General features: G+C 40.1%; 1 protein-coding gene across 1 annotated transcript in view; it reads right to left on the bottom strand.

The window, feature by feature from the left end:
- LOC140229209 (serine/threonine-protein kinase MRCK alpha-like) overlaps positions 1 to 13843 on the bottom strand; it is a 123026-nt gene that overhangs the window by 51423 nt on the left and 57760 nt on the right. Inside the window, exons 8-13 of the mRNA XM_072309482.1 lie at positions 8728 to 8871; positions 6801 to 6975; positions 3869 to 4031; positions 1739 to 1890; positions 1076 to 1159; positions 27 to 141 (exon numbers count right to left, since the gene is read on the bottom strand). Of these exons, the coding sequence (XP_072165583.1) occupies positions 27 to 141; positions 1076 to 1159; positions 1739 to 1890; positions 3869 to 4031; positions 6801 to 6975; positions 8728 to 8871 (833 nt within the window). The remainder of the gene's footprint in view (positions 1 to 26; positions 142 to 1075; positions 1160 to 1738; positions 1891 to 3868; positions 4032 to 6800; positions 6976 to 8727; positions 8872 to 13843) is intronic.

Raw genomic sequence — 13843 nt, 5'->3', positions numbered from 1 at the left:
AGTACTGACGCAACTGAAGTACTTACTTGTTACTCCTCTCTGCCGTCTTGAGTTTGGACATGGTGTTGTCCTCTACATTCTGCATTTCTTTCCGTATGGCATACAGGTTCTCCTGGGCGTGGTTCGTCTCCGCTTCCGATTCTATCACAGAGAAGAACACACGGGGGAAAGAGTGTGAGAAGTCCATTCTGGCTTCCATTTCCTCTTTCAAATAATGGAGGGATTTATCATCAGATGGTGGACAAGCACACGTTCCCTATCACTCTATACTGTAAATGTAAACTAGATTTCACAGAGTAGCAATCTCTGTGAATTTTTTGTTCAATAGCATTCTCTACAGGAAAAACAGGAACACACACACACACACACACACAAGTATTTTTGGAGATATTGAACCACAGTTAATCTTGCTGAAGTCGACCTCGCATAAGTCAAATAACTGCCTAAGTCGAAGGTCTTTTCAAGTCCTCTTCTTTTTATATTTCTATTGATTTTAATCTCTCATAAGTCAATTATTCTAAAAATCAAAGCTATTTCTTCAGTCCAAATAGATTTGACTTAGGTAAGGCGGAATGCCCGTACAATACACTCATTGGTTAAATCATAAAGAAGTGAAGTTGGCTCTAAGCGAAAACATAAAATTCAGTGCTTCAATGGTACAGAGACATTTAAATTATGTTCTCTCTTATCCTGAATAAAGCATAGAGGAAATTGCAAAAAAAAAAAAAAAAGCAGTTAATGCAGATACTAGCCTTATTGCACTTCTCTCTATGTACATCTCTCTTTTCCCCTTATATATTTTGGGACCCCACCTCTCATATCACTGCTACATTTTCACAACTTTCGTAAGTCATGAGAGACCTGCTGTCAGCCTGGAGAATCCTTGGAGTTCATTTCATGAAGTCCTCACAAAAAAGTCTTTACATGAATCTCACAATGGCCAAAGTCGCTCACATTTACGTACGTAGAGAAGCAAAATTCATTTCACGAAGTCTCTCATAAGACTTTCACGAAACGGGCCCCGAGTCATTAAAAGCACACAAGGTTGCAGTTCTGTGGCAAATGCTCGACTCACCAGCAATCTTTCGTTTTAATGACTTGACTTCATCCTGTAACCTCCTCACTTCATCATTGTCTCCTGCCCCGCTGCCTTTGGCATCTGTGGGAGGAAGGTGTAGGACAAGAATATCAACATCTCAAAACTGTGTTGCTTCAACATTGCTCACCTTGAGCACTGCACATCTCAATTTCTGCTATATCCTGCGTGCAATGAGCAAATTTCAGGTGTGACAATGTGATGAAATTTGGCATTCAGCCAATCAATGAGTGTATGATAATTCATTATTCGTCAGAATTTGAGCGACAACTTCATGCAACAACTCAAGCTTTTTACAGAACAGCTTGGGGGATTGTTATGAAGCAGACTCTGTCAGTGTGAATGCCAATATCTCATACGACCTTGTGTGTCTATTCAATCACATTTTACTCTTGAGTACATTTCTTGGTGTTATTGCAAACTCCATGTTTCTGTAAATGATGCCATTTTCTTTGCCAACCTCACTCATTGTATTTTAAGATGTAAAATGGGATACGAATGACATTCATCTTGCAGAGAAAAATTTTCTTCACAAACAACCTTGTTTTCTTCACAAACAACCTTGTACAAGGTAGTGAATGGTGAATATGTCTCTGAAAGATCAGAAAGCCGAAACGACAGAGAAATGAACTAGACAGGCACCTGATATCATCTTCTTGAGGTCAGCCTTCTCGGCCTCCAGCTTGCTGATACGTCGCTCATAGACCTCCACCTGCAGGCTGTCCTCCCCACTCTTGCCGCTGGGAATGACCGCGTCTTGGACTTCGGCCAGTTTACCAAGGTCAGAGAGAATACTGGATGAGACACATGAGGTTAAGGGGAAAAAAAAAAATCAGCGATTATCAGTGGCAACATGGTCGTTCAGAGAATGCTTCACTCCAATTCTTAACGACAGACATTTTGCAAAATGCTAGTACCATGCCAGCTTGAAGAAAAATGAGTGTCATTTCACAGAGTGCCACCTTGAAAACCATCCTTGCTTCTTCCAAGAGGATAACAACTTGACGCAAATGGGGTAAAAAAAAAAAACAAAGATCATGATGGTATGACACTCAATAGAAATTACCTCTAAGATACTGACAGCAGGTGGTAGGCAGCAGAGGATGCTATTCAAGGAGAATATTTTCATCTGGGACCATTCCATCTTGGAAATTAGCTTTATTTTTGTTACATCTGTATTCTAGACACTTCTGATATCCTTAACTCATTAATCATTATTATCATTATTGGACAGTACTGTGTTTTTCAGATTGGCATAATCTTGGTGCATACTTTCTTTGCCTTCTGGCCCAGATCCCCTGAAACTATCAATGATGGAAAAGAGATTTCACACTGATGTTAATCCTGTTAAACACAGGCCTGCCATATTTTCAGATTGGAGTGGGCCTTGTCAACATTACAATAAAGGAAATTGTGTTCATTTTTTTGGGGGGGGGGGGGGGAGGAGATGGGGGTTTGGTTTGGTTTAACCAAGTGCCAAGGAAGTTACACAACCAATTATGTGCCAAATAACATGACTGTCACAGAAATAGCTTCAGGATTCTCTTGGCCTGCCCCAGCACACATCTTAATACTGTAAAGGAAATGCATAATTAGTGTAACCTTAGCCAGTGCTTTCAAAGTATGAGGCGCTACAAATTATGATAATTTTGGAATAATGTTGCCTTTCACATATAAGCACTGGAGATAAAGAAGGCAGGGAGCAGTCATAATGAAATAGAATAATCGACTAACACCACTGCCATGCAAACAGCACTAAAGTCAAGGCTAGCAAGAAGGGGGCCTGGCTATTCTAGCAGCAGCCACCCTAAAATCAAGCTGTGATTATCTTAGATTCAGAAGAAGGCTTCTGTTTGGTTACTGAAGAGAGAGTTGTCAATATACAATTAGTGAATGGTCATGATTTTGAACAAGGTGAAAGATAGAGAAACTCTATTCATCAAGGTGATGCCGAGTTGATTAGTGCGCATCATCTTTCACCGATGCAAAAAATCTTGTTCCATTACACAAGTGAAGACCATACACTATTTGTTTTATACAACACCTCAGACGTCAAATGGCTATGGTCCCCACCGGTTCTTGAATTTAGCACAGAAATGGCAACCATTTTTTTATTGGTGAAAGGCAAATGGGGGACCCAGTGCAGTCAGTCGTACTCAAAAGCGTAGTTGTTGACAGTGAAATGAGCGACTATTTAAAATACGTGCCTGAAACTGACTGAGTATGTGCAGAAAAGGTATGTTTATTGTGACCTCAGAGGGCTGCAATAGCGCACAAACTATGAGACAATCGTGAGTTTAACACAGAGTCAACGAAAATTTGTGACGTCAGCCATGTGCTATCCATTTCTGCAAGAAAACTGCACAGCTCAACAGTGACAGCATGCCATGATACATTTAACTGCCTGTAACATGTAGGTATTGTAAAATAACAAATAACGAGCATAAGCTAGAGAGAATACTAAGATTCTATTCCACAAAGCAAGTAGGCTCATATTTCAGAACACCCAGTTTAGGGTACCACTCCTGCTACTATCATACATATGTTCCATTTGCCTCGAGGCATTCAGTCCACTGAGCAAAAAAAAAATTTGCAAAACAAGGGAAATAAAAGTAACTGCTTTCCCTTCTCGAAATGATTCTTGGCTAATTGCGCAATCACTTTACATTCAATGTTGGTCAGAGTCACTGACCAGTTTTTTCTTTTTGAAAACTTTGGAGTTCCATACACAGAGGGCGTAAAAAAGGACAAAAAAAAAAAAAAAAAACTCACCTGTTTCTTGTGAAGGTGTAGCCCAAGAAGGGTAGATGGTTGCCAGTGAAGGCAGCGTGCGTACTAGGCGGCATCACTTCCGAGTTCCTCAGGTCGGCCTCGTCGACATCAAAGTTTGACGTGTCTGTTGCACCCTTGACATCAGGTATGTACGGTGGCACCACTGATAAGAAGAAGTGCATACAGGCATTAAGGGATGGTACAGTATTGGTGGAGATGAGAACTGGGCTTTTAACCTTTTGCGAGACACCAAGAAAACACTCATGAAATAGTACAGAGCATACCATTCTAAGAGGAATTCAAAGTTTATTTGATGAAAATCGGGTTTGGAATGACTGAAACATCCAAAAACAAAGTAAAACAAAGCGATCTTAAAAAAATGTGTGTCCCACACTTTATTAGAATCGCTCTGTTTTGGATATCTCAGCCATTTCAAAACCAATTTTCATCAAATAAACGATGAATTCCTCATGGAATTACATGCTCTTTCATATTTCATGAGAGGTTTCTCATTATCTCGCCAAAAAATGTGAGAAACCTAAAATTAGGTCTCAATCAAAACTATACAATCTCTTTAAACATACATTGGGGGATATGCCTGCAAACTTGTTACAGAAATTACATAGTCTGCACATTGAAGGATTTATCTGACACAGCAGGGGGGGGGGGGGGGGTGGCGTTGCTTCTAGTGAGAATCAAAAGCAACGGAGCAGAGGAAGCGAACGGATATGAGAGAAAATACCAGCTGAGTGACAAGGAAGTTTCCACCACATATAGGAAGTATTACAAACCATGATGCTGTAAAAGCACCATCAAGATATATGTTGGAATGCAAGTCATTTATTCTGAGGGACCTTAAAAGGACCGAAGGATAGATGATGATTAACTGGCAAAGTGGACAGTAATAAGACTGAGGTGTATAAGATTTCTTCTATGGAATTTTTCCTTCATCGCCTTTTTCTCTTCAAATTACTAGGGTAAATCTTTATCAACCACTCATGCCACATATTTAGCAAGTCTAATTTTTTTTGCAAATCAGGACTTCCCAACGTCGTCAGTGTTTAGATTTGCAATTGTGGAGTACAGCAATGAATGGAGAAATGTAAGCGTGCACGTCACATTCAAGTCAGAATCAGAGTTATTTTCATTTCTGCATGTTGTTAAATTCGGGAATAGCACCTACGTTGCAAAATTTACAATAAAAATCTCACAAAATATACAGCGTACACAGTATTCCTAAATGTTGCAATGTAGCAGTGGGAGGGGTGGCCACAACAAGAAAAGGTCAAAGTTAATCTGATGAATACTTTTCCTCTATGTTTTTTCTTCCCAACACTTTGAATAATGTCCAAAGGGAAAATATATAGCCTGGGAAAAGACTGGAAATACAAAGAGGAATTCAATGTCGATATTGTGTCACAGAACAGGCATAATAGCCACAGGACGTGACATGCTGAGTAAAGAGGAAGCAAGGACCCAAAATAATAATAATGATAACAATAAAATAATGAGGAAGTACATAGATGCACAAGGTTGTATTTACACTAATTGCTTCAGGAGCAGCATACTGTAAAGCATGATATTTTAGTAGTAAATAGTGTACACATCACAATATCTTTCCTCCCCCCTTTCACATTACAAATTTTAGTATGTTCACCGCATATATTCCGGTATGTTCATGTGATAGTGTGAAGCTCATTGTCAATACAATGCTGCCCTTCCTCTTATGGTGTCCAGGAAGATTCTAGAAAGCAATACACATTACACAGCATTCATATCACCTGCTAAAGATTTATGAAACCTTATGCCTTGTGCACTTGACAGGTTACTTTAACCCTATTCCAACTGGGCTATTTGAGACCCAGTTTTTACTGGGGGGGGGGGGGGGGGGGTCAATTTGACCCCCCCTTCAGATCTCGGCCACCGATCACGCGATCGCCGCAAAATTTTGCCTGAAGATAGAGCTGGATGTCAACTACAAGATTACATGGTCATACAACAGAAAAATATTGCTTTTCTATTCTTTATAAATTAATTATGCAAATTTGTGCATGCAATCATATTTTCACCTATAACTCCATTAAAAAGACTCAAGTATTGCTAAATTTTTGTGTCAGAATTCCTCAAGACATATCAAACAATTTTCATGTAAAAAAAGAGCACAATTAAAATCAATTTCTTTTGTTTTTTATTGTTTTGTTAATTTCTTATGTATTTTATTGTTTTTTTTTACCTTTAGTTTTCTATTGTTTTTTTGCCAAAATTTGTTGTAGGCACTTTTTCAGGCTTATCTACACTAGAATTGATTAATTTCAATGGTTAAAAGTTGAAATAATCTAATTCATATCAATATAACCAAAAAACACAATTTGCATTCAATTTGCATATGATATCATGAATTTGAGCTGTTTTCGGGTTAACATGCATATGCATAACATTACGTAACTTCAGAACGGTGTACCTGGACATCGCAAATTTGGTCTCAAAATATGCGGAAGACTTCAATGAAAAAAGTTGTGAAACGACGCAGCAAAATCTTTGCGCGTTGCAGAATCGTGGCGCGAAACGTCAACGGGGGGTCAATTGACCCCCCCCCCCAGTTAGAATAGGGTTAAAAGAACAGTCAAGTGATCCTCTCTTTTCTCTGTTCACGGATTACTGAAACTGTTTTCTTTTGGTGACTTTGAAGGTATCTACACAGTGCTTCAAGATCAGAGCTTTACACAGTTACATCCCATTTTTTTTTTTTTTTTCAAAGATGCCATCTTGTATCTTGAATGGGTGGTATCCTACTGTGTTGGCAAAGCTTTCGATTTCATGCCAGTCACAAAATCCGCCTCATTTACGCTTCAAGGCGGGTCACAAGAGTTCGACGCAAGGTTACGCTGCGTACGATCATGAGTCATCGGAAATAATGCTCCGTGAGGCTTACTGTTTCTGATGTTCTCCCAGTCGATGCCGTCGAAGAAGGCATGGTTCTTGAAGTCCTTGAGCCCGTTACGGCCCAGACGGTCCTCTGCTGAGCAGATGAGGCTGCAGATTAGATCCTTGGCCTCCTTGGAAACGGGTTGCTCATCCTCCGTCTCCGGTGGAAAGTCAAATTGGTTCTATGGAAGGGGGGGGGGGGAGGATGGAGAAGGCTCTAGGTAATGAACATTTCTCATGCAATTGATACATACATATATGATGTGCAACACACCTTGGTGTTATAACATGGCCAATCAAACAAGCTTTACTCACTGTCTTCACAATTCATTTGTAAATCTCACTCTCTTGCCTTTCAATCCCCTCAAACCTGAAGTGTAATAAACAACAATTTCCATCTTCCATCCCGATACAAGGCTTAACATATCTGAAACCAATGTGGAAGAAGAAAAGCTCAAATCCATGGTGACATTGCAATAAAGTCCACTGCACTTCTACCAGGTTGATATTCGGGAAGAACATAATGAGAGAGAAAGAGGAGAAACTGGAAGGCAGCAAGGCGAAAAGAGAATGTTAAAGAGAGGCAGAGAGAGAAAAGGGAGAGAAGAAATGTATGGCGATAAAATGAGCTGATTTCAATTTGTCTTCATCAAGATAATCGTCACAATGGAACACATGGACTACCAGGGTAGCCGTCGTAAGACATAGTCAATTAATCACCCGGGTCTCGGCAACCATCTCCGATTTGAAAAGCTGGAGTAATCACGTGCCTCCTTATCTGCTGGGGGGATGTCACGGTTCTGGTTGAGTCATCAACAACACTATCAATCAATCCCAAGACCCTCCCTCCTCCCCCACCCCCCACCCAACCCCACCCCGTGGAACATCTCACATGAATGTGGAAAATGCTGGGACTGGACCCACATTGTAGGATGTTGTGCGAGCTTACTATGGCATATGTCCTCGTATACATCACAAAGTGTGTGCGTATGTGTGTGTGTGTCTGAGTGGGTCTCCAATGGCAACGGATGTATGCACAGCTTTTAACAATTTGTGCATGAGATATTCTCTATTTTTATTCCACCCACACTTACAGACAAGGTAAATATTTTAATGAAAATGGCCTTTCCAAAAGCATGTCTATCCTACATTTCTCATTCTCTTAAAACTCACATACTGGAAATGATAAGAAACTGAAGTTTTGCCATCTCTTGTTGTTTAAAAAGAAAATGTTTGCTTTCATTCAAACATTTAAATTACAAATATTCACATTGTAATCATCTCATGCAAAACAATACAGCATTTAATCAAAATATGCTTGTGCTACAAGCCTTTCTGCACCGTCTGGAAGGAGGACCTCCCATACAAATCTTCATTAACCCGTTGGGGACGAGTCCCGAGTACACTTGGGCAGGTGTCTATGGGAAATGCGTGTTGTAGCAAAAATCAAACCGTCCTCAAGGGTTAAAGAGAAATCCCTGTCTAAAAACGTGTGACATCACTCATAGACTAAAGTCATTTTGTTTCCATGTGTATTTCCTCTTTGTGCTAAAATGTCACACTGACAATGCAAAACACAAATCACAAGTATTCATAAGTCTCATCCAGCAAGTATACCAGCTGTACATATATAAAGATCTAAAAGAAACAAAAAGCATGCTTCAAAATTAGGAAGTGAAAAATGAAATCAAAATAATAAGTTTTCAAATTACACGATCTATGAAAATGCACGGAAGAAAAAAAAATATTGTAATGAATGCAAAGTTTTCGTTTGGAAATCTGTTCTGGTTGCTGACAATTCTTTGGGTATGTAAGGGCGTGTAAATTTGGAACTTATTCCTGGAAATTAAAGGAGGAGCCCTTCAAGCAAAAAGGCGGACAAGGTTGGAAAGCAGAAAGGGAGGGGGAGATGTTGGTAATGAGTCCATCCTCACCTTGTGATTCATGATCTTTCCGTAGGTTTCGACCAGAGACTCGGCATAGAAGGGCGTCTCGCCAAACAGCATCTCATACATGCAGACTCCTAATGACCACCAGTCGCACTCGGGACCGTACCGCCCTTTCCCATCCTCCATGGCCTGCAAATGATACGAAAATGCAAAAAATGACGGGATAAAGAGATATGGACACACACACACACACATATATATATATATATACACACACACACACACACACACAATTACAGTAACAATGCAAAGATAAACATGTGCTTCTCAAGCACTGCTGAAGTGTAATAACTTTTGATACATACCAGCATATAAATGTGAAGAAAAAGCAATGATCCATTTATATGAATGTCTCTTTTGTCACAGTGTTGGCAGAATGCCTGGGAGTCAATTCATTTTTGTGCAAGTGTTCCCATTCATATGTCTGACTGTGAGTGGCCATAAAGTGGTCTGTCTGTCTGTATGTCAGTATGTATGTATGTATGTATGTATGTCTATCTGCCTGTCTTCACATTGTCTGTGCCTACACTGTATATATCTGTTCCTCGGTAAGAGGACAAAATGCACTCAAAGGAGACTGGACAAAAAGAAAACAGCAAATTACTACAAGAGAGGCTCCACAGCAAAGAGAGTTGATTTGGAAGAACACAAAAGAAACAAGTTAACTTGAAGCCCAAACCAGAGCACACATTTCAATACCAAGTCTCATTTTTATGAGAGGGTGAACTTTAAAGGCACATGGTCCCGGTGATTGAGTCAAATGCGTACGCGGGCGCACGTTAGTCAAATGTGTACGCGGGCCCACGGCGCAAGTTTCCTACAGAGACCTCCGCTATCGACTCCTCTTTAGCGCTTACGCTGTGGCCCACTTCCCCGAGTCCGAAGAAGTCCGATCACAGTTCGGCTCGTGATTCGGCTGAGGGGATGACAGCTTTAGCAAACTTCTTTTGTGTTGTCATAATAAGAAACACATATGCACGCACCCTGGCATTACTACAGACTGCGTGATGCGCAGAGAAGACAACAAAGGTAACGTTACTTAGCAACACCTACGCGCTTTACTCTTGATGACAGCTCAACTTAGGCAATCTTCGTATCAACGCTAATGGTGGTCAGCAGTATCATCAACAGCACTCGCTACACTACCGGGACTATGCACCTTTAACACACGGAATGGCAAAAGTAAAACACATTATTGCCAAAAGGTGTATCCTCCTTCTGAAATTGCATTCTTGTCGACAGAGGAAGTAGAATTAAGCAACACACGGAAAGTAAAAAGGCTCAGAAATCTTGTCTCATTTGTTTGAGAGTTTGAATGAATTCACATCCAATGACTGCTAGTTCCTTTCAAAGGTGCTAGAAGCTATTTTGTTAAACAGGGAGTCTCTTCCGTGAGGCTTACCCAAAATATACATTGTAAAACTGCATCAAAACTGTAGAACACAGACTACATGGTAATGCCTCATTTTTTAGGAAGGATGTAGTGTTTATAACTATATACAGTATTTCTATTCCTGCCAAACCTGTGCGTCGGTTTAAGAGAGGATTTATTACCAAGGAGTTCTCCTTTCGAGTTCCCAGCTTTACATGGGTGTCAGAATGTAGAGAAGGTACAAAACACAATTATGAATTTCTCCAAAATATAGACATTTGCAGCACAACAATCATTATTTGGGGCAGAGAGGAATATCATATCCTCACAAATGAAATATGATAGCATTCCTTCTTTATAAACAGGTGAATGAAATACAAGAAGTGGTCTTAGTATTAGATGATGAAACTTAAAAGATAGGAAATCCTAATTTATAGGATTGTGAATTCCACATTATTCCACAACGCACTGCTCACAGAGTCAGAATTAATAATGAAATACTAGCACAAGAGTATAGAATGAAGAAATCACTGTCACATTTACAAGTCGTAAATGACAAACAGGATACTGCAAATAATGACATTATTAAGATGGCCAATTTAATTAAAAGAAAATAACTTTATCACTGGTTTTTACAAAGACACTATTGAAAGGCTTTATGCCAACCAAACCAGAATCAACATGGAGATATCTCTATGGTACGGTCGGTGGATATATGCACCCCACAGGGTGCTTACTAGAGGGATTTGAAAACATAAATTGTGCATATTGCACAATTTCATCTGCACAATATTCCATTCATGAATGATTACACCAATGGTATGTGTCTCGTATACAACTGTATTTAATGTATGCATTCATTACTGCCCCCTTCCCCCCCCCCCCCCAAAAAAAAAAAAGAACAAAAAGACTTTACAGTGTGCTCAAAAGTACTCACACACACACACACACACACACACACACACACACACACAAACACACAGACACAGATGTCCAAAATTACATCATTCACTCCCACACATTAGAATGAACTCACTACATCATCTCTTCTATGATTTGCTGCAGTTCATTCGCTCACTTCCTCTGCAGCACTGGCTGTTTCAGTGATAATTTATTCACATGGTATTGCATTGCATTTATTTTATTTATGTTCCTGCTACCTCTAATGATATGAGGGAGGGGGGAGGCTAAATATTGCATGAGGGGGAGAGGAGAAACGAAAAAAAAACCAAGAGATCTGACGGTTTTGAATTCAATTAATGGATAATACATTATCCATCCAAGGCTAAAAAAAAAATAAAAACCTCTGACTTTCTTGTCTTTTAATTCATTTAGGTAGCACACACACAAAAAAAAATGGTATGCAAACTGATCTAATACTTGATTCACATAAATTTGAAACACAGGCATTCATTCGGTGTAGGGAGCAAATGCCGCCAAAGTGGGTTAATCAATAGAATACCGGGATACAGGGCTCGCAGACGGTATCAAAAATTGGTTGGAATGGGTCAATAAAACATTAAGTCTGCTGGGGATGAGTCAGAACTCCATTCGACACGACTCCCAGCCGGCGAAATTGATGCGGGAGCCAGAGCCGCCCCGACTCAACAAGATGACACGGACGGAAGGGGGAGAGAGAACGAGAAGAGAGAGGAGCGGGAAGATGAGATGAGTGCAAGAGCTGGGATGGAGGAAACAGCTTGTCATACAAGCATCTCGGGGAGGGATGAAGACTCTGGAGATAGTACAGCAGATAAAGAATACATTCCCCCTCTCCTCCTTCCCCTCTCCCCCCCCCCCCCCCCCCCCCCCCGCCAAACACTCACATCAACATATGTATGCTGCATCATTGCCATCCATCGTCTGACAAAATTCCTGCATATGATTTGGTGCTCGTTAAAGGCCATCATCACATCCCCGCTGGAAGCGATGTCATGATGTCCGGCGGGCCCGGACATCACACAAAGTGTGCCGCTCCGGCTCCTACAGTTGCCGGCTAATGGGGGAATGCCAAATGGACGCCACCGACATCCTCATGGATACGGGAGATACGGCTGTCGGTGGATGCATTAAACATGAAATTGGAAGAGCACAGACCTACAATGTACTTGTATGAGTGAGATGGTTGGAAGGAGGAAGGGGGGGGGGGGGGACTGGTACTCCCAGCAAAAATGGAGAAGTGGTATGTGCATTCAACGTTTTTGATGTTGACACACTAATTGGCTGATAAGCCTAATGGCGTGTAATGCATGAGTCCTCAAACTATGGCACACTCAACAGGCAAAATATCACTTCTCATACCGCACTCTGCGCAAGCTTCCAGCACATATAATTTTTATCATGCCAGGATGGCATGGACAGAGAGCCACCTCAAACAAACAGAAAAACATTATAACAATTTCAGGCAACCTTATGCAAAATACCCTACATACAATCACCACATACAGAATTTATCTTTTGGGTTTTTTTTTCTTGTTTTAATTTGATGATTTTTACTTCCCTTTTGAATTTCTATGTCATTGTACATATTACTGATTGGTGACATTTTCTTATTCAGTCATTGGGGAAAAAAAAAACTTGTTTCAGTTCAGCATCCTCCCATTACATTAAAAACACCTACATATTGGTTTTGTTCCTGTGGCAATGGTACAATAAACTCTGGATTTACTTGTTTTCAAGAGCGAGACAAGCTTATACTGAACAATAACATATTTCCCCCTATGATTTGCTTTAAAGGGTGTGTACAGTTCTGGTTGAGGTGAGGATTCAGCTTTTAACGTTTTGAGAGATATTCAGAAACCACTCTATTAGATGTCAAAGAGCATGCAATTCTAAGGGGTATCTAAAGTTCATTTGATGAAAATCGGTTTTGAAATGGCTGAGATATCCAAAAACAAGGTAAAACAAAGAAATCCTAATAAAAGGCGTGGCCTGTCGCCTTTTATTATTATTGTTTTTTGGATATCTCAGCCATATGAAATCCAATTTTCATCAAATTACCGTTGAATCCTTAGAATTACATTCTCTTTCATATTCTATAAGAGGTTTCTCATTATCTCACTTAGGAATTGTTCAAAACATGAATTATTATAACCAGTACTGTACTTTAACCAATGATCAACTTCAATAATGCAATTACGAGAGAATTACTTGACAGAGTCTGATCTCCTACGAGACCAGGTAACATACATGTACATCGTAGCACTTACATGCACCTGCACTTCTTCCAAACAGTTAGTGCCTATCTATATCAAAATCCCAATCAAAATAAAACAAAAAGAAATGGGGGGGGGGGCACTGAACATAAAATTAGATAGATTTGCAAGAATAAACAGCACTACTGATAAGATACATTGAAACGGACGTGAGGGTAACCGATAACGTTCAGAACTCTCTTTCTTTCTTTCCTCCGACTGGACACAACCACCAGGATCGTCACAGCTTGAAGCCTATGAAAACAGGATGCCCAGCCATTGCTGCCAATTACGGCAATTTGTATGGATTCTCTTCGGCACACGCTACTGAATTTATCTGGGTAGGTACAGGCCGTGGAAGAAGTCCAAAATGAAAATGAACATATACCATAGAAAACAGGACCTGTGCATGAAAGATAATGGCTGAGATTTGGCTGGTTGAGTATGATGTTTTTGAGTATGACATTGTAAGACATTTTCCCAAGAATACATCTCTACTGTTCCACCTTGCAACAACATACAACCAATGTTTGAA

Source organism: Diadema setosum, chromosome 1 (genome assembly GCF_964275005.1).
Source record: "Diadema setosum chromosome 1, eeDiaSeto1, whole genome shotgun sequence".
NCBI classification, from domain to species: Eukaryota; Metazoa; Echinodermata; class Echinoidea; order Diadematoida; family Diadematidae; genus Diadema; species Diadema setosum.
The sequence above is the reverse complement of the archived record's forward strand: the minus strand, read 5'-3'. Positions and strand labels throughout refer to the sequence as shown.